Source organism: Salvia hispanica, chromosome 3, assembly GCF_023119035.1.
Source record: "Salvia hispanica cultivar TCC Black 2014 chromosome 3, UniMelb_Shisp_WGS_1.0, whole genome shotgun sequence".
Taxonomy (NCBI): domain Eukaryota; kingdom Viridiplantae; phylum Streptophyta; class Magnoliopsida; order Lamiales; family Lamiaceae; genus Salvia; species Salvia hispanica.
Window position 1 is genome coordinate 22,766,720 of NC_062967.1, and position 21,021 is coordinate 22,787,740.

The 21,021-nt window shown below is 35.7% G+C and overlaps 5 protein-coding genes and 1 long non-coding RNA gene across 6 annotated transcripts; 4 read left to right on the plus strand and 2 right to left on the minus strand.

Annotated features, from left to right (window-relative positions):
- Positions 1-1,790: 1,790 nt before the first annotated feature.
- LOC125209618 (receptor-like protein EIX1) lies at positions 1,791-2,789 on the plus strand. The gene has a single exon (XM_048109208.1). It carries the CDS (start codon positions 1,791-1,793, stop codon positions 2,787-2,789), a length of 999 nt encoding a protein of 332 aa, XP_047965165.1.
- Positions 2,790-2,812: 23 nt separating this feature from the next.
- On the plus strand, positions 2,813-4,104 carry LOC125209620 (receptor-like protein EIX1). The gene is made up of 2 exons (XM_048109209.1): positions 2,813-3,997; positions 4,066-4,104. The coding sequence occupies exons 1-2, from the start codon at positions 2,813-2,815 to the stop codon at positions 4,102-4,104; spliced, it is 1,224 nt and encodes a 407-aa protein (XP_047965166.1).
- A 2,654-nt stretch (positions 4,105-6,758) lies between these two features.
- On the plus strand, positions 6,759-8,972 carry LOC125209621 (MDIS1-interacting receptor like kinase 2-like). The gene is made up of 4 exons (XM_048109210.1): positions 6,759-7,365; positions 7,899-7,970; positions 8,186-8,256; positions 8,934-8,972. The coding sequence occupies exons 1-3, from the start codon at positions 6,759-6,761 to the stop codon at positions 8,251-8,253; spliced, it is 747 nt and encodes a 248-aa protein (XP_047965167.1). The 3' UTR covers positions 8,254-8,256; positions 8,934-8,972.
- A 1,000-nt stretch (positions 8,973-9,972) lies between these two features.
- LOC125209622 (receptor-like protein 9DC3) lies at positions 9,973-10,786 on the plus strand. The gene is made up of 2 exons (XM_048109211.1): positions 9,973-10,127; positions 10,288-10,786. Exons 1-2 carry the CDS (start codon positions 9,973-9,975, stop codon positions 10,784-10,786), a joined length of 654 nt encoding a protein of 217 aa, XP_047965168.1.
- A 1,684-nt stretch (positions 10,787-12,470) lies between these two features.
- On the minus strand, positions 12,471-13,394 carry LOC125209623 (receptor-like protein 33). The gene has a single exon (XM_048109213.1). The coding sequence runs from the start codon at positions 13,392-13,394 to the stop codon at positions 12,471-12,473; it is 924 nt and encodes a 307-aa protein (XP_047965170.1).
- Positions 13,395-18,803: 5,409 nt separating this feature from the next.
- Positions 18,804-20,718, minus strand: LOC125216359. Its single transcript, XR_007175402.1, has 3 exons — positions 20,595-20,718; positions 19,819-19,966; positions 18,804-19,204 (listed from the first exon to the last, which is right to left on the minus strand). It is a non-coding gene; the product is annotated as an uncharacterized LOC125216359 (long non-coding RNA).
- Positions 20,719-21,021: the final 303 nt, after the last annotated feature.

Sequence of the window (21,021 nt, forward strand, 5' to 3'; positions counted from 1 at the left end):
TAATGAATGTAAAGAAAAGTTAGTGGAATGTGGGACCCATTTTTTATATTGGTTTTATAATAAAATGTGAGTGAATTGAGTTAGTGGAATGTGAGACCTACTTACTATTTATGGTAAAAATGAAGTGTGACTTTTAATTGGGGACGGGTAAAAATGAAAAAGTGTTGACTCTTAATGGGGGACGGAGGGAGCATGCTTCTGCATTGGAAAAGCTTGTTTGATGTATTTAAATAATAGGACAATAAAAAATTGGAAATGTGTATCTCTGATACTAGAGTTAATTTATTTAATCTAATTATTTCTTTTTAATGGTTTTTATATTATTCATAAAACTGAATTTACTATTTTGATGCGTGGACAAAGGGGAAAGTGAAGAGAGTGATGTATAAAAGAATAAAAGATACTCCCTCCGTTCCATAGTAACGGAGACGTTTCTTTTCGGCACGGAGATTAAGAAAATTTGTGTTAGGTGAGTTAAGTAAAGGGAGAGTAAAGTGGAAAATGAAAAAAGGTAGAGAGATGAAGAGAGAATAAAGTAAGAGAGAGTAAAGTAGATGTGGAAAAATTTGTTGACTTTTACTAAGAAGGGAAATGACTTTATTACTATGGAACATACCAAAATTGCAAAATGACTCTATTACTATGGAACGGAGGGAGTAAAAAAGAGTAAGGTTGAATAGAGAATAAAGTTTTTTTTTGCTTAAAAAGAAACAACTCAACCACCTTAGGACGGCCTATAAAAGAATACGGTTTAACTACTTTGGAACCTAGAGAGTATAAAGTATTTTTGTTGCTTATTCGTTGCATTAAATGAACTCACGGCCGGTTAAGGGGCTAAAGATTAAATAAAAAAGACTTAGTCGGAAGTAATTCGCTCAATTTTTGCTTACTTCATTATGACCAACTCAAAAAAGATATTATATGCCTTGTGAATAGTCTTTGTCTATTTTTCCTCCAAAATTTACTCATTTCACATTATTTTGAAAATTAATTGGACCACCAATCCAAAAAACTTACTTTATGTTTACATTTTTTTAGGCTTCCCAAATATCGCTCCGTTCTCGTAGTTGAGTAATTTTTCTAATTCTAGAAGTTCCCTCATAGTTGTATCATTTCATATATAGTACTCCCTCCGTCCCACAATAAGAGTCATGTTTTGCCATTGATGGGACAAGAAAATATGTGGCTTTATTTGATTTAGCTCCATTATGTATTTTTCATTAACGGGACAAGAAAATGTTGGCTTTATTGGACATAGAGTTTCCCCATATTTCCTACTTTCTCTACTTATATTATTTTCTTGTCACAGCCTTATTACTCTCAAATCAATACTATTTAATCTGCACTTCTTAACTTTAAATAACTTATCTAATCTAATAAATTCATTTTAATGGGTTCTTGACTTTTTGTCTTGTTCATGAATAAGACAAAAAAAGTACATGTGGGTATTTTTTTTGTTTTGATTAAATTCTTATATTGATTAACTTATCAAGAATCAATTTCATTGATTTATATTGGTTGTAACTTAGTCACACCTCACTTCACTAGTGTGTGTATAAGTTAGAAAAGTCTTTCGTCATTTAAAACCACAATTGCTACATTATGTTTACATGAATTATCATCAAACAATTTCTACATTATTGTTGATCATAACCTAGTCGTGCTTCACTTTCTTCATTTATCTTTCAAATTGACTTGCAGATGTAGTGTGGTCTATTTAAACCGTTACACTTGAGACATTGGTGTATCCCACAATTATACATCCCTTCTGATAAAAGAATATAGAGAGAATGATTTCTGATAAAAAAATAGCAATCAAATTTCTTCTTTTCGTCCTAGTCTGCTTGTTTGTTTTAGGAGATGCAGAAGTGAGATGCATAGAGAGGGAGAGAGAAGCTCTTCTAAGCTTCAAGAATGGCCTCATCGATGACTATGGCTGTCTCTCGTCGTGGCAAAGCGACAAATGCTGCAAATGGTATGGTGTTTGGTGCAGCAACACCACTGGCCATGTCATCGCCCTCCGACTAAATTCTGATGATTATGGTGGCAAATTGCGAGGTGAGGTTGGTTCTTCCTTGCTTAAGTTGCATCATTTAAACTATCTTGATCTCGGCTCAAATGATTTTGGAGGCAACCCAATCCCAAAATTCATTGGTTCCACGAAACAGTTACAGCACTTGTATCTGGTTCGTTCTAACTTTTCTGGGATTGTTCCTCCTCAGATAGGCAACCTTACCAATCTGCAATCTCTTTCTCTATCATTTAACTCTCTGCGGATTGAGAATCTTGATTGGCTTTCAAGTCTCTCTCAGTTATCTTATCTTGATTTGAGTCAAATCGACTTAAGTCATACAAATTGGCTCCAAAATATCTTAAGTGTTCGTTCCCTCGATAAATTGTACTTGAACTCTTGTAACATAAAGGATGCTGAACCTTCTGTAAATTCTTCTTCTATATCTCTTTCTGTCATAAGTATGTATAGTAATAATCTCACTTCTTCCTCGTTCCATTGGTTATCTAACATAAGCACAAATCTAGTGTATATGGACATTTCGGGCAATGCTTTAGATGGCCCAATTCCTGATTCATTCATAGAGAGATTAGTTCTTATTGAAGATCTTTATCTTTCTGGTAACAAGCTTGAAGGTCAAATCCCAAAATCTTTGTCCAATCTAGGTCATTTGCGCGCCTTACTTCTTTATGGTAATGGCTTTAAGGGAGACCTTGATGACTTATTTGGAAATAATCTGGGAAAGGAATATTTGAATCACTCCAAATTCTGGACTTAGCTTATAATATTTTCGATGGATCGATGCTAGACCTGAGAGCATTTTCCGCATTAACTGAAGTATCCCTTGGGGGAAACAACTTCAATGGATCCATTCCTCAATATATTGGCCAGCTCTCTGAGCTTTGTGTTCTAGATCTTTCTAGAAATAATTTTCATGGCGTAGTCTCTGAAACCCACCTCGCCAAGCTTGATAAGTTAGAGATATTAGATCTATCCCACAATTCATTGGTGTTGCATTTTGCTCCTGATTGGAGTCCTACTTTTCAGTTGAATGAGATATTGTTGTCAGGGTGCAATGTCGGTCCATCTTTTCCGAAATGGATTCAAACTCAGAAACATTTCTCACTCCTTGATCTCTCTCGAGCTAATATAGCAGATGAAGCCCCAACATGGTTGTGGAGTTTATCCCCTTTGGTAGAAGCCATATATCTTTTCGACAATCAAATTACCGGCATTGTTATGAATCTCTCATCTTCCATTCGGGACATAGATCTTACTAACAATAGTATCTCAGGTCATATTCCATTACTTCCTGCCAATGTAGAAATTAGTCAGTTGAGTGGAAATATATTCTTTGGTTCAGTTTCATCTATTTGCAAAACTCGACATGATCAGCTTGTATTACTTGACATCTCCAATAATCAGCTGGCTGCAGAGGTACCCAACTGCTGGGAGAAAATGCCAAACTTGCATTATCTCAATTTGGCTAACAACAGTTTTTTTGGTGAAATTCCTCACTCTTTGGGGTCGCTACGCGATCTCTTTGTACTGCAGTTGCGTGGTAATAGGTTGTCTGGAGGGTTTCCTTCTAGTTTGGGACATTGCCAAGGATTGGAGCTTTTTGATGTTGCAGGGAATGAGTTAACAGGTGAGATTCCCACTTGGACTGGCCAGATGTATTATATGGAATTTCTGAACCTTGGAAGAAATGAATTGGTTGGTAGTATACCCGTTGAGATATGCAATCTTACTTATATTAAAGTTCTAGACTTGTCTGTAAATAACTTGTCTGGGAGAATACCCGATTGCTTCAACAATTTTACTTCACTGGCTCAAGAGAATATACCAACTAATATAAGTCGTAGGGGTTATATTTTGAATTTCTATTACAATGATCATCTTCCAAATGTGGTTATGCCAAAGTACTACGATGCATATTCGTTGGTTCAGTGGAAGGGCCATGAATCGGAATACAGGGGAAATCTTGTAATTCTCAAACTCGTTGATTTTTCAAGCAATAGATTGTGTGGTAACATTCCCCAATCATTCTCCAGTATGAGGGGATTGATTTCCTTGAATCTATCATCGAATAGTTTCACAGGAAATATAATTCCAGATATTGGACAGATGAAGATGTTAGAATGTCTAGATCTATCTGCGAATCGATTGTCTGGGAAAATACCCACGAGCTTGGCACAATTACAATATTTGGCTGTTCTTGATTTATCAAACAACAAATTGCACGGAAAAATTCCAACGAGTACTCAACTTCAGAGCTTCAATGCCTCCATGTATGCTGGGAATGATGGACTATGTGGCCCCCCTCTGGCGTTGTGCCCCGAGGATAGCTTGAAGCCATCCACCCCTAATCCGAGAGAAAAAACAGATGAGAAAGGCAGCAACCTATCTTTTATGCAAGAAGTTGGCATATCAATGGCCTTTGGTTTTATTTTCGGATTCTGGGGAGTTGTTGGTTCTTTCATACTAAAGAAATCATGTAGATTTGCATTCTTCAACTTCTTTGATGCTGTTGGAGATTGGCTCTACGTTAGGAGTCTTGTGCTTGTATCCAAATGGAGACGGACCTAAAATAAGGTACAATCATCTCATCCCTTGAACTTTTTTAGATACTGTTGGTGACTTGAGTTTTCATAAAATGTTATTATTAGTGAATTATATGGAAATAGTATGACTTTTTAGCCAATAATTTTTTACCAAAAAAAAAATTGAACTATTTTGGTCCCTTTTATATCAATTGTGCAAACATGGTTGATGCAGTTCCAGCAAATGAGGCCAAAAACGTTGATTGTGTTGGGGTGACTTGAATTATGGCGTCAAATTCACGTGATGCTGGCGGAACAGGTTGAGGAATCAAAGGCATCTATGTGCTATGATGTTCGATGGACCAACGAACATCCTTTAAGTTACTAAATTGTCCTTTTATTTGTTTTTCAGGCTTTTTTTTCTGTAATTTTGTTACTTCCTTCTGAATCGGTAGGGTTTCAAACCACTTATATAATAATGGATTTCATTGTATTACAATCAGTTTCAGATATTATTAATAAATTTTAGAATTTAAGAAGCTAGGGTTATGTGTTTTCTCCATCAGCTTCTGTCACTCTTATGACAAGAAGAAGAAGAATGATACGAGTAGTGCCCCGATAACAGAGACAGACACTTCCGTGAGGCAGGATAACAGTGACAACGTCTTGGCGAGGTCAGAAGAGAATGTTGCGGGAATGCGAAGGAAGAAGGGAAGAAAGGGCCAGGCCCAAGTGGAACCGAGGGAAGATGGAAGACCGAAGCGGCAACAGAAGAAGCCGGTGATGTTTGGAGACTTTGTGTCTCGTTAGTGTAGTACTTTTATTATTTTAATTGGTGTCCTGTTAGTTTAGTATTTGGATTATTTTTATGGGCTTTATGTTTTGGACTTATTTAATTCCTTTTGAGTTGAGCGTAATTATAAGCTCCGTGTCGGGTTTTCTTGTTGGTTCTTTCCCGGTATGATCGAGTCGAACCAAACCTAGGGTCCTTAGATATATAAATAGGGATTCTGTGAGTTGATGAAATCAATCAATATATCAGAAATTTCTTAATTCCCTTGCATTACTTTTCCGCAAAGTTACCTTCTCCACGGCCAAAACCTTATTGGCGTGGGAAATCCGGTTGCTCGACGGAGATTCATCTCTGCGAACGGACCTTTATCCGGCGAATCTCTCGCCCCTGTTTCAGTTGCGAATTCTTTCGTAACAAAGAAGGTGATATAATGAATGAATTCATAGATAGATATTTAGTTGACATAAGAAGTGCAAGAAAGAGAACTGTGTGCTTTTTTCTCTTACTTGTCTACCGTATCAATTTCAAAATGGAACAAAATTCAACCGGTTTATAGGCATAGAACTGAACAATTCTTTAAGACCTTCTGTCCAAATCTTGTAGGGTAGAAATCAAGTTGAGGGTTTTTCTAAACCTTATGAGATAATTACACGATTACTCCCTCTGTTTACGATTGATTGAACCGTTTGACTCGGGTTGAGTATTATGAAATGTAATTGAAAGTGGATAGAAAAGGTTAGTGGATGATGGGATGAGTTAGTGGAACATGGGGGGCATTATCAAAAGTAGTAAAAAGTAAGAGTGTCAATAATCATGAAAGGACAAAAAAAAGTACTGTCGATTAGTCGTGGACAGAGAGTGTATTTTTGGTACTATACCCAAAGAGATTGGTGATCTTAATAATTTGGAGATGATGTGGTTGTTATGCCATTATCATCGACTAACCATTCCACACGCCAAACTATCATAGAATAAGGTTTGGGACGAAAATTTAGAGGGATTTGTGTTTGAGAAAATTATGTATTATTTCTCAATACTGGCCTATTTATTCGTTTCTGTTTCTACTTAATTTATTGTGTGTTACTATCTTTGCAAGTGCAAGCTGACCAATTTTCCACTTCTCTACCCTATCAAAGACTAAGCCTGCCCTCATTTCTAGTGGGGCAACAAAAGTTTGGTAATTTTACACTTTGAAGTTGACTTGACTTGACTTGGAACATATTAACACATCATTACAATTAGCACTCTGGAAATTTTATACTTTAGAGTTGACTTGACTTAGAAAATGTTATTGGAGAAGCTTTCAGATATATTTGTGCAATATATTATTTTAATTTTGAGTAAAAGGGCATCTCCTAGTTTGCATATAAATAGGCAAATGTAGCAGAGTAGATAAACAAAAACATCAGCCATGGAAACAGCATACCTTTTTCCTACATATCTTTCTCTCCTAACACTTTGTCTGTGTCCTTCAAGAGCAGCCACAAGTGAAGCAGAGGCTTTGATGAGATGGAAATCCAGCCTATCATCTTCTGCTTCTCTCAAGTCTTGGTCCGTCAACAACATCAGCAACCACTGCAGATGGATTGGCATTCACTGCAACGACGAGGGATCCATATCTGGGGTTGATCTCCCATTTGCAGACCTTGCAGGGACATTGGACCTGTTCCATTTCACTGCATTGCTGAATCTCACCACTTTCAACCTCATTGGGAATTATCTCAACGGCTCCGTACCGGCTGCTATTGGAAACCTCACAAGCCTCATTCACTTGGACCTCTCCAACAATCAGTTTTCCTGCGCCATTCCACCAGAGATCGTCCGCTTGATAAAGCTTCGATTCCTGAGCAGCTTCTCCGACAATGAATCCAGTGGGGAACTTCCATCAGAAATAGGCTTGCTCACTGGTCTCAAGTATCTATATCTCTCTAATAACTCGTTTTCAGGCAGCATCCCGCCAGAGATAGGAAACCTACAAAATTTGATGGGGCTGGACCTTTCAACCAATAACTTTTCAGGTGAAATACCTCAAATCATAAACCAATTGAGTGGGGAGTTGGAAAACAATGCTTTATATTCCTTGGCAATAATAATTTCACATGCAATATCCTCCGTCCACCATTTAAAGAACTTTTTTGCCATTTTGGTTTGTACACGATTTAAATAACCATTTGCTTTATTCCATTTTTGGTATGCGGATCCCACATCCCACGCCAACTTTTTACGCTCACAATCCAATAAAAATTTAATACTTTAAATGGGTCTCACATTCCACTCACTTTCTCCCTTTACTTTTCTTCACAAAGTCAAACAGTTTCTTACAACTCGTGCTGAGTCAAAATGACCCTTTACATGGTGGACGAAGGGAGTACTAATTTGCAACTAGGCATATCCTTAGTGAATTTCTTATTCTTCGGTTTGATTTTACTTTTAAAAAAGAATGCAATGCATTACTCATAAATGTGCTATTAAAATGCTATGCATCTACCTTTCTAAAATTAAATAATTTTGATTTATATCCTTATTTAACTATAAAATAAATTGTTTGTAGGTCCAATACCATCCACCATCGGAAATCTTACAAATATGTGGTCCTTAGATATCTCTTCCAACAAACAAAATGGTGAGCTCTCAACCTCCATTTGCAACTTGACATATCTTGAATAATCTTGTAGGCCAAATACCAAATTTTAATAGCTACTCGCGTGCAAGATGTCATACTAGTATGAAGTGACATTTTATAAATATCACAATATAAACCTAAAACATTATGTCATTTCTAGATGTAAAGAAATTTAATTTATAACCTTCTTATATATTATAATAAATGGTTTGAAGGTCCAATACATCCACCATTGGGAATCTTACAAATCTGGAGTACTTATATCTCTCTTCCAACAAATTAAATGGTGAGCTCTCATCCCCTATCTGCTACTTGACATATCTTGAATAATGTTAACAACAAACATATTGATTTTGTGCGCTCCCTCTACCTCAAAATGTTACTCCCTCTGCCCACCATAAGGAGTACCACTTCTTCCCGGCATGGATTTTAAAAAATATTAAGAAAAGTGAGTGGAAACAAGTTAGTGAATTCCGTAACTCGGGAATTCGGGATATTAACTTAAATACTCTGGTCTATGGATACGAAAGGACATGAACATTGAGAAGTTCCTACGTTAGGGGGTGTTCGGTTTGCAAGATTGTATCTCAGATTAAATATGCAGTGTGTTTGGTTCATGAGATTCAATTCTACAATTCAATCCTAGATGGATAATCATGGGATAATTAGTCATAGCTAACCCCCTATGACTAAAATAATCTCACAACTCAATCAATCCTAGATTGTATCTTTGTATTATTTTGTAGGCACAATACCCATGGTTTAGATCTGTCTTCCACCAACTCTATTTGTATGGCTTAGATCTTTTTAATGTACCGATCAGAATCACGGTTTGATCAGAACCACAGTTTGATTTAATGTAGTACTCATAAATGTGTGGTCAAAATACTATGCATGTGCATTTTTAAAAGTTAAGAATTATGATCTATGAGCTTATTTATCTTTTATATAAATTGTTTGAAGGTCCAATAGCATCCACCGTTGGAGTCTTACAAATTTGGGGAACTTATTTCTCTATTCCAACAAATTAAATGATGAGCTCCCGTCCTTCATTTGCACTTGTTGGTCAAATACCACATTTTGATAGCTACTCACGTGCTAGATGTCATACTAGTGACATTTTATACATCTCTGAATATGTACTCACGATAGGACACAAATGAGTTGGAAAACAATGCTTTATATTCCTTGGGCTCTTTACCACAATATGTTAACATCTGCTTACAATGAGTAAAATGACATCCATGTGCATTTTTTGAACAATAAAATTTGATTTATATTTCATCTTTCAAATAAATTGTTTGCAGGTCCAGTTCCATCCACAATCGGAAATCTTCCATATCTGGATACCTTATACTCCCTCCGTCCCACATAATTTTACCCAGCATTCCATTTTGGGTCGTCCTACATAATTTTACCCATTTCACTTTTACCATTTTTGGTAGTGGACCCCATATTCCACTAACTCATTCCTACTCACATTTTATTATAAAACTAATACTTTAAAAGTAGGACCCACATCCCACCAACTATTTCAACTCACTTTCCATTACATTTCTTAAAACCTGTGCCGGATCAAAGTGTGTAAAATTATGTGGGACGGAGGGAGTATCTCTCTTCCAACAAATTAAATGGTGAGCTCCCATCCTCCAATAGCAACTTGTCATCCCTTGCTTATCTTCTTCTCTCGAATAATACTTTGGAAGGAAGACTGCCACAGTGCTTTGGAAACTTTAGCAGATCTTTGGTCATACTTCATCTAAATGAAAATCAATTTAGTAGCCTCATTCCATCTAGCTTTTCTAAGAACTGTAGTCTCATTTCCGTCAATTTGGGTGATAACAAATTCCACGGACATTTACCTAAATCCTTTATCAATTGCCGAAATCTAAGGGGTCTCGACATTGGAAATAATAGAATCCAAGATGAATTTCCCTTTTGGATAGAAGGATTATGCGAGCTCCGAGTGCTAGTGTTGAGGTCTAACATATTTGGTGGTAACATGTCGCTTCTTTCACGAAGCAAGTTTCCCTTTCCTAAGTTGCAAGTTTTAGATGTATCCCATAATGAATTTCTAGGCTCTCTACCTCAAATATATATCAACAATTTCATAGCTTTGATTGAGCCAGTAGAAATTGAAGATTATGAGTTTCTAAGGTACGTGGAGATGAGGCTCAACTTGACAGGATCAGTTAATTAAGAGACTATTGGAAACCTTCACAACAATTGATCTGTCCTCCAATAAATTATCTGGGAATATTCTAGATTCCATAGGAAATCTTAAGATTCTCAAATACTTGAACCTGTCACACAATAGCCTCACGGGACATATACCTTCATCTCTTGAAAACTTGAGTGAGTTTGAATCGTTGGACTTGTCAACAAACAAACTGGATGGAGAAATTCCAAGTGAATTGACAAAGTTGAAGTTTCTTGCGAAATTAAACCTTTCAGTGAACAATCTTGTTGGAGAAATACCGCGATCTAATCAGTTCTTCATATTTGAGAATGATTCATATATGGGAAACTTGGGATTGTGTGGACTTCCGTTGACAAGAAAATGCAAAGAGGATGATGGGAAATCGATACAGCTTGCTAAAGAAGAAGATGATGAAAATGGATTTATAGATGGATTTGGTTGGCGATATGTTGTGATGGGATATGGAAGTGGATTCGTAGTTGGGATTGGAATCGGTTACATGATAATAAGAAGTGGAAGGCCAAGATGGTTGGTTGAATTCATTTTCGGGGTTGGTTATCAATATAAGCCCAAGAAGAGAAGCAACCGAGCTGCACCAACACGCAGGGTAACTTGATTTGAAGCCAAGGAGAATTGTGTGATGTCTTGTGTTTGATTAGGAACTACTGCTTGTGTTTGAGTTTTGTTTTCTATTTCTTTTTACCTTTTCAATTGCTACTTCTCAATTTTCTTAGTATCTTTAATAAATTTTGTGAGGTATTGCAAAATTGTGTTCTATATTTTCAAAAAAAATAATCTATCCTACAGAAAAAAAATTTGAGTAAAATTATGGTAAGTTTTAGAATGTATTCCTTTCATTTAAAACCAATAGTCATGTATTTCCATTTTGATCCATTTCCGAAAATTAGTTAGACTTCCGTTAGTTTGTTTCTTTTTCTAACAAGGTGGATTTAATTTTGTTGGGTATTGGTTCACAAATATTCAACAAATTGGATGTTTGGGCCGTTCCATAACAGATGGGCCAGCTGACTGGAAGGAGTAGAGTAAGTTTGTTGGAGCAGTTGTGAGCCCACACATATATACTCATTTTAGTCAGAAATTGAAAATAGAATAACAGATATAACTCTCTCTCATTGATATCTCTCTCTCTCGGCAAAGAACTCAGATCAAGAAACTTGTGCTCGAGCTGGATCATCTGTATCAAGATTGCAGTGGAGGATAGAGGTGAAAATAGCCACAGCTGTTTGGTTAGTTTTGTTTGGTTCAATCGTGTTTTTTGAGCTAGGGATTTGGAGATTGTAGTTGTGGTGAACCTCTATTGATTGTTCTTCATCTTGTATCTGGTTCAACATTGAATAAATCGGATCTTGAGTTTCCCGTGGACGTAGGATTCATCCGAACCACGTAATTGCTTGTGTGCTTCACATTTCTTGCTTTTGGTTGCTATTGTTCATTCTATCGATTCACAAATTGGCGCCGTGACTCAACTTATTTTTAACACAAGTAAACCCGCAAGTGCACGCGGCTAACGTAGCAAATAGTAAGCAAAGAGTATCGTATCCAAAGAGACAATCAGTGTCAACCTAATTACCACGAATCAACCTCAACTACTATCTAGATGAATCGGAAAGTTTGGGTTTTCTAAATCTACTTAAAAGCAAGGTAAAAACAATTAAAAACAACTGAAGAACTAAAAGCAAATAAGAGAAAACGGATGTAGATCAAGGATGAGAATGGTAGAATCCTACGGGATCGATAACAACTATCTTATGCTCAACTAATTTCCTAACTATGCCAACAAAGGGTCTCAATGGTTATTAAGCTATCACTAAGGTAAAACTATATCTTTTCCCAAAGCATATAATTTGTAGATTGCTATCTAGAATCGAAGACTCCTTCCTTACCCAGAACCGAATATCTATGTCAACGTTTGTTCGTGGTAGTTAAGTTGATACAAATTTGTCTACGTACTCTTGCTTGCTAATTGCTACACTAGCCACGTACACTTGCGGGTATCACTTGTGTTAAAATAAGTCGACTCACTAGGACAAATAAAAAGGGGTTTTTTATTTTAAAATTTTAGTTTGCAAAATACACAACATAAGTTAGCTTTAATTCTTAACATAATACACTGCAACAACTCCAAATTTGAAATTGAGCACAATCACAAAAGTAGAAACACAACTCAAACACAAGCACTCATGACATCCAAAAACGTAAAAAAGTTAATTCGAAACAACAAGGGAAAGATTCCCAAATTAAACACAAGGAAAGCACACAATCCTCCTTTCTCTTCCAATCTAAGTTCCCCTGCGTGTTGGTGCAACTCTGTTGTGTCTCTTCTTCGTCTTATATGTATAACCAACCCCGAAAAAGAATTCCACTAACCATCTTGGCCTTCCACTCCTTATAATCATGTAACCAATTCCAATCCCAACTACGAATCCACTTCCATATCCCGTCACAACACATCTCCAACCAAATCCATCTATGAATTCATATTCATCCTCACCCTCTTCTTCTGCAGGCTGCATCAATTGACCATCATCATCTTTGCATTTTCTTGTCAACGGAAGTCCACACAATCCCAAGTATCCAATGTATGAATCATTCTCAAATGTAGAGAATTGATTAGACAATGGCATTTGCCCAACAAGATTTATCATTAAAAGGTTTAATTTTGCAAGAAATGTCAACCTTGTCAATTTACCCGGAATTTCTCCCTCCAGTTTGTTTGTTGACAAATCCAGCGATTCGAGTTGGCTCATGTTTCCAAGAGATGAAGGTATATGTCCTGTGAGGCTATTGTGGGATAGGTTCAAATATTTGAGAATCTTAAGATTTCCTACGGAAGGTGGAATAGTTCCAGAGAAACTATTAGAGGATAAATCAATTGTTGTGAACGTTTCCAATAGTCTTTTCAATAACTGATCCCGACCTTTCATGGTGACTATCATATCCACAAAATCTTCATACCAGTCATCTTCTGTTTTTTCATTTTCTATGTCGAAGGAACTCTTTGTGTCATCTCTTTGCTTTACCTCATTCATTGCTCTGAAATTCTTGAAATATCTCTTCGGGAGAGAGCCAACAAATGCATTATGAGATATATCTAGAACTTGTAACATTGGAAATAGAAGTTTCATGGGTGAAGCATGTGATAAGTTTCCATCAAACTTGTTAGACCTCAACATTAGCACTCGAAGCTTGGGGAGGCGTTCCATCCAAATTCATCTTGTATTATGTTTTTTACGATGTCAAGACCCCTTAGACTTCGGCAATTGATTAAGGATTTAGGTAATCGTCCGTGGAATTTGTTATTACCCAGATTGATGGAAATAAGAGGGCAGTCCTTAGAAAAAGGTAGATGGAATGAGGCCACTAAGTTGATTTTCATTTAGATGAAAGATGGTCAAAGATCCGCTGAAGTTCCCAAAGCACTGTGGCATTCTTCCTTCCAAAGTATTATTTGAGAGAAGAAGATAATAAAGCCGTGACAAATTGCAGATGGAAGTTGGAAGCTCACCATTTAATTTGTTGGAAGAGAGAACCAAGGACAACAGTTTTGCAAGATTTCCAATAGTAGATGGTATTGGACCTTCAAACAATTTATTTGAAAGATAAAAGGACATAAATCAAATTTCTTTATATTGACAAATACACATACATGACATTTTACTCATTGTAACAATATGGCGGTTATCTGCATTAGATATTAACATTTTACAGTAGAGGGACCACATATAAAATCAAAATGTCAGTTGTCAAGATGACCGATCATTCATGAAATAACTCCCAAAAATCATAATGATTAAATCAAGTTAGCATAATTTTCAGATATAAGAGTGTTGGCGAAAATATAACTATTCACCCTAATGAAATTCAGGTCCAATCTGCCTAGTTTGCATATAGGAAATCATTATAACTATTATAAAAATGACATAATATGCCATGTATTCTGTGAGTTATAAAAATGCCCACAAGATTATTTAATGAATGCCAAGTTGCAGAGGAGAATGAGAGCTCACCATTTAATTTGTTGGAAGAGAGTTCTAAGAAATCCAGATTTGTAAGATTTCCAATGGTGGATGGTATTAAACCTACAAACAATTATTTTAATTTAATAAGGATATAAATAAAAAAGTAGATGCATAGCATTTTAATAGCACATTTATGAGTACTGCATTCCTTTTAAAAAGTATCCATTGCAAATTGAGGATATAAAGCATTGTTTTCCTACTCTATCGGTATTTCACCTGAAAAGTTACTGGTTGAAAGGTACACCGCAACCAAATTTTGTAGGTTTCCTATTACTGGTGGTATGCTGCCTGAAAACGAGTTATCAAAGAGATCCAGATACTCGAGGTTTGTGAGCAAGCCTGTTTCTGATGGAAGATTCCCACTGAATTCATTGTCTCCAAATCCAATGTCTAGCCAGATTAGTTTTCTCCAACTCGTGATGAAACATGTCAATATTTCACCAGTCAGCCTATTATCATAAAGTCTCAACTCAGATAAATTGCCCAGATTTGAAAAGGATGGCGGCAATGACCCCGAGAGTGAATTCTGGGATAAATCTAAGATGGTTAGCTTGTTACATGACAGGTCGAGTTCTCAGGGAATGGAGGAATTGAATCTGTTCATCCCAAGGTCTAGACTTCGGAGATTCATGAGTAGGCCCATAGAAGGAGGGATTTCTCCTACAAATGAATTATTGCACAGCTCTAGAATTTGCAGGCTTGGAATAAGGCTTACTGAATCAATTATGTTGGCGGAGAAGAAGTTGTGGGAGAGGCGAAGATCCTTCAACTTGGAGAGGTTAGTGATATTTGGTGACAAGGGGCCTTGGAAACCATTGTGAGTTTTCCAAGAGCAGCTGGTACGGAGCCGTTGAGAGCATTCCCATTGAGGTTGAAAGTGGTGAGATTCAGCAATGCACTGAAATGGAACAGGTCCAATGTCCCTGCAAGGTCTGAATCGGGGAGATCAATCCCAGAGACAGATCCCTCGTCGTTGCAGCGAATGCCAATCCATCTGCAGTGGTTGCTGATGTCGTTGAGGGACCACGACTCGAGATAATCAGATGATGATAGGCTGGATTTCCATCTTATCAAACTGATAGGGTTTAGCCTATCGGATGAATTATTTGAGTGAATTTGTAGAGAGAAAAAGAGAACAATCCTAGTTGAGGTTCTAGGGAGCATTTTCACGCCAGAAGAGAGAACTGAGATTAATAATTTAATTCTTCATTCTGCTTGATAATAATAAAAGACTCCACACATATTTATAATATGTGTGGTACAAAAAGATCTCCTATAAACTAGGGAAGTAAATCAAAAGCAAATCAAATCTTAACCACTAGGGAAAGTAAATAAAATCATAGCAACTAAATAATACTAAAACATAAATAAACTAAATAAATATACGGAGAGAATATCAGCTCCCTTCCGGAATAAAATAGAATATCAAGTCCCTATCAACTCCCCCACCGTTGAAAACCACCTTTCCCTCAAGGTGGAAGTCGGAAAAATAATCTTCCATCTCGTTGTCTTTGTTTAGATCTTCAAATAAAATTGTATAGACTGTGACCTCAACGAATGATGGAGAAACCGTCTTCGGGCATGAGATCTCTTCAACGATTTCAGTGACATAACCAATGATGAAAACATTGATTTTGGGCTATGAGATTGTGGGGGACATTTGGTTTCCACCAAAGCCATTGCCTCATCCAACGCTTGAGGCGATTCGTCGTCATCTTTTTCCGTCTCGTCGATGATGGGATCAGACTTCACATTTGTTGTTGACACATCGTCATTTTTGGAAATAGTCTCGATGACAGAATCAGATGTGGCCTCCTTTTTAGCCATGGCCTCCTTTTTTGCTAAATATGCAACTGCCTCCGAAATTTTGTTAAGAAGCTTATTCATCTCGGCGAAGTAAATGGCATCCTCATCAAAGTTATGATAAAGATCCAGAAATTCTTGCCATGAGCAATTAGGATTCGAGCATCGATATTTGTGGAGCCATACAGATGCTGAATGGTCAAACAATAACCTCACAAAAAACAAACGATCAGTATCAGAAAACAAATGATAGTCAAAATACTCCTGAACATCCAAAATCCATCTCACGGGGTTAACACCAGAAAACCGAGGAGGAGAGTTTGACAGCAAGACAGACATGGTGGTAGAAATCAATACGAGGATGAGAACCTAATGAAAGCACCAATTTGATAGGGTTTAGCCTATCGGATGAATTATTTGAGTGAATTTGTAGAGAGAGAAAAAGAACAACCCTAGTTGAGGTTCTAGGGAGCATTTTCACGCCAGAATAGAGAACGAGATTAATAATTTAATTCTTCATTCTGTTTGATAATAATAAAAGACTCCACACATATTTATAATATGTGTGGTACAAAAAGATCTCCTATAAACTAGGGATGTAAATCAAAAGCAAATCAAATCCTAACCACTAGGGAAAGTAAATAAAATCATAGCAACTAAATAATACTAAAACATAAATAAACTAAATAAATATACGGAGAGAATATCAGCTTCCTTCTGGAATAAAATAGAATATCAGGTCCCTATCACAAACCGTCTGCTTCACTTGTGGCTGCTCTTGAAGGGCACGGACATAGACACAGTGTTAGGAGAGAAAGATATGCAAGAAAAAGGTATGCTGTTTTCATGGCTAATGTTTTTGTCTGTCTACTCTACTTCATTTGCCTATTTATATACAAACTAGGAGATGCCCTATTACGCAAAATTAAAATAATACTATATTCCAACAATAAAGAGTAAAAAACACGGCAGAGTTTGGCGTGTTGAATGGTTAGACGATGATAATTGGAAAACATCTTTATGAAGAGAAATGATTGAATGTATTGTGTACAAGTGTTTAATGTGAATCACATATCTTATTCAATGGAATAGTCAAGCTCTTTTATCGGTGATAAGACTAAAAGTTGTTTATCAGTCGAATTTGTGATTTATTCTTATATTACATTTATATTAAGACCACATGAGGTCTAATACTACCAATACTTTATTAAAACCATTTATAGTTTATGTTCAGATCACGCGAGGTCTAATATATTATTCAAATATTACATTTATATTTAGAATAAAACATTTATAGTTTATTTTGAGAAGGCGTTAGGTGATATCTTACATGCAACAATAACATTATAATAACAAACATACTAAAGTTCAAAATTGGTCACGTACATTTGCCTAAATAAACTTTTTGGTCTTATACTGTAACATCTGCAATTTTTTGATATTAAATTTTTTTTTATGAACGCTATACGGTGAGTCAAAGGAATATTTTGAAAATAATATTTAATTTCTCGCAGAGCAAGGAATTAAATATTTTGAGATTTGCACGAATAATATTTTTGGAGCACGGTGAGTTCTTTTAGTTCTTTGTAAACTTGGTGAAATATGAACCTTTGAGTAAGTAATCAAGTGGATGTGGTGATGAATTATTGTAGTACTCGGTATAACACCAAATGACTAATAATTGTTGATTGCGCGAAGGGGAGTGCGTACGCTGATTAAATAGTCATGCTTGTGTAGTGTGATTTGTTCTGTTGAGAGAAATAATTTCTTCTCGTCTGAATTTAATTAAAGTACTATACATAGTACTCAACGTATTTAAATTGAGGATTAATTTTAAAATTTATATTTGGAACAACACCAAATACTAGTTGGATTGCATTGGATGAATTTAATATTTTTCTCGTTAGGGCGGGACAACAAATTAATTAAAGTTTTCATGAATTTTAATTAATAAATAAACAATGTGAAATATAAAGCGATACATTTGGGCTTCCCATCACAAGCGATCAATTTCCTTTTTTAGCTAAAAACAAAACTTCAATCACCTCTTACTTTATTCTCTCTCTCTTATCATATTCTCCTTTCATATTTTATTCTATCTTACTTTTTTCTTTCTCATACTTTACTCTCTCCACTTTAAATTAATATATATCATTTTCTTAATTTCTGTGTTCAAAAGAAATCCATCACTTGTAGTGGGACGGAGGAAGTATCAAAGTTCTTTTACAAATGGCTTTGGGCCATGAAAAATAAGAGTCCAAGAATTAATTCCTTTTACAAGTGTTGGGCCCATTTCCCACCCAAGGAAATAAAATGAGAGCCCAAAAACTTCCTCCGTTTCAGACTTTCAGCACAGGAGCCCTTTTTAATTATACAAAACTAATACGCAGTACAATATTTTCCAGGTCATGACATACTAAATAAATGAGTTAAGCTTCTCCGATCTATTTTACTCTCTACATCCGCCGTTACTATCTCATATTGCCATTTACAAATATCCATAATTAAAATTCTCATTTCACTTTTTGATAATCGTATATTACATTCTATTAATTCACTTAACCCAAATTTTGTTATAAAATTAAGAGATGTTGGCCCCTAACTTTGTTGACCTGTCTGTTCAAGTCATTATTTTGTCACGTAGAGTAAGTTTCAAATGAATTTCGTAGTTTGGGTTAATTTCAGATGCAGTTTGGGTTGATAGATCTGTGTTAACATACTCATATTATTATTTGATATTTTTAATATATTGTGTTGATTATTGAATAAGTAACACATTAATATATTGTATGAGCGGTACCAAAAGGGTTTATCTTCTGAACTACTGCAAACAATATCCGAGAACACTCCTTATATCACTAAATTGTGCATGTTTTTTTATCAATAACAAATGGATCCAACATCAGACATTGAGATAATGTAGTTGCATCTCCTGAAGATGTTTGTAGCACTCCCTCTAGAATTCGCCTTCCCAGAAGAAAAGTTTCTTCCCTCGATTTCATCTCTGAAACTTGTCGTCGACCTATCCAAAGAGGAGGCAGAATAACCCCTTTGCCCATTTTGGAAGTTACCAGCAAAACCAGAGTCCGGGACTGGCCGAGGTCAATTCAAATCTTGCATTCCCAGCCATTACTAGGGTCAACTTCTCATGTCTTTGGATCCATTTCCCACAAGATATTACGAGTAAAAAACTATCAAACCAAGAAAAGAAAAGGAAAGTCATTGACAGCATCAACAAACACCAATCAACAAAACAAAAGCAAGTATGCATTGATTGACTAATGCAATCCACCGGCCACAATGAAGAAACTCAGAGAGTAGAACTTCTACAAACAATTTCGCAAAGACATTCATTCAACAAGTAGACTTAGTTAAGTGGTTGCACAAAACAGAACCCCAACAGTTGGCAACAGAAAAATGCAATCTTCATATTAAGTTTAACAGAATGCTATGAACTTCATAAAAACAGAGGCATATAAAGTTAACTAATTACAAATTTATGGTTGACATGCAGCTGGTTTAATCAGACAAGTTCATCAATTTTATAAAAATATTTCATCTCAAATTTAGATCAGGTGACGGCTATATATTCTAAACATTAATAAATTATACTCATCAACTTTTCTGCAGGACAGATTAATATTTTTGAAATACAGAACAAATTTTAGGTTAAGACTTTACATATTACAAACTCTAAATTTGAAATCAAGTACGACCACATAAGTAGCAATTAAACGTAGTAACAAACAAATAGAAAACACAACTCAAACAATGTACTACTTTTATGTGTTTGAATCAAGTTCACCTGCGAGTGGGTGTAGCTCTCTTGCGTCTCTTCTGTGTCTTATATTTATATGTCCAACGCCAAAAAATAATTCCACCAAACTTGTTAAATCATAAAACTTGGTTTTGTGGGATCCATTTCCCACAAAATCTTCTACACGAACCAAAAACTACCAAACCAAAAAAAAGAACAGGAAAGACATTGACAGGGTCAGCAAACACCAATCAACGAAACAAAACAAGTACGCATTGACTAATATAATCCATGAGCCAAACTTAAATTAAAAAAATTTCGTAACAAATGCAAAAGGATACACATTCAAGCAGTTGGTCACACAATTCAAACAGTTCGCAACAGAACAAAGCAAAATAGCAATCTTCATATAAACAGAGGTATATAAAGTTAACTAATTACATAAAATAGAATCCAACAGTTCCCTACACACCAATGCAAAATTCAATCTTCTTCTTAATTGATAAGCAAAAAAAGCCTAATTTTAAGTAATTAAAAGACATATAACAAAGAAAAGGGAGCAATCAAACACATCACTACCCACTAACACCTAAGAACTCCAACAACATAAACTATCAAAATTAGCTCATAAATATCACACTAATTAGTGAATTAACACATAAACCACTAATCAAAACAGATTAAACTCCCATTCCCATGCTCAAAAACAATAATTGAGCTAAGTGAGAAATTAGGGTAAATTCACAATTCTCAAAATTCACAAAAAATACGAAGCTTCTAGAACAATTCAAGCAGAGAGGTGCGAGCTGAGCGAATAATCGAACCTTCATTCATCGACGAGAGGGATCCATCATCAAAGAGATAACAACAGTGAGATATTTTAATCTTTATCCCCTTTGGCTTCATTAGAACGTGTCCGGAATTTGCAGATACTGATATATTACTTCCGAGCTAAAAGGAGGAGAAAATAAAATAAGAATGAGAGATTTACTTTTTTGTTAAAGATAATGGACTTCATTTAAAATATAAAAATAATTCAATTAATATGGTATGGAATGAGTAATTAGCAGTACTTAACAAATTTAAACACATGATTTTTGATTTATTTTTTCCCAGCGACTCTTTGAAATTTTAACGAATATTTATCAATTTTTAAAAGATTTTATAATAGTACTCCCTCCATTAATCATTAGGAGTCCTGATTTACTATTTTAGTCTGTTGCTACTAGGAGTTTTGGTTCATTTTTACTA

Excerpts from the sequence above, each read along its gene's own strand:
- LOC125209618 (XM_048109208.1), top strand. The coding sequence starts at position 1,791 with ATGATTTCTGATAAAAAAATAGCAATCAAATTTCTTCTTTTCGTCCTA.
- LOC125209620 (XM_048109209.1), top strand. The coding sequence starts at position 2,813 with ATGCTAGACCTGAGAGCATTTTCCGCATTAACTGAAGTATCCCTTGGG. Across the intron at positions 3,998-4,065 it reads CGGAATACAGGGGAAATCTT|TATGAGGGGATTGATTTCCT; the intron begins GTAATTCTCAAA and ends ATCATTCTCCAG.
- LOC125209621 (XM_048109210.1), top strand. The coding sequence starts at position 6,759 with ATGGAAACAGCATACCTTTTTCCTACATATCTTTCTCTCCTAACACTT. Across the intron at positions 7,366-7,898 it reads TTCAACCAATAACTTTTCAG|GTCCAATACCATCCACCATC; the intron begins GTGAAATACCTC and ends AATTGTTTGTAG. Across the intron at positions 7,971-8,185 it reads CTCTTCCAACAAACAAAATG|GTCCAATACATCCACCATTG; the intron begins GTGAGCTCTCAA and ends AATGGTTTGAAG.
- LOC125209622 (XM_048109211.1), top strand. The coding sequence starts at position 9,973 with ATGTCGCTTCTTTCACGAAGCAAGTTTCCCTTTCCTAAGTTGCAAGTT. Across the intron at positions 10,128-10,287 it reads GAAGATTATGAGTTTCTAAG|CCTCACGGGACATATACCTT; the intron begins GTACGTGGAGAT and ends GTCACACAATAG.
- LOC125209623 (XM_048109213.1), bottom strand. The coding sequence starts at position 13,394 with ATGGAACGCCTCCCCAAGCTTCGAGTGCTAATGTTGAGGTCTAACAAG.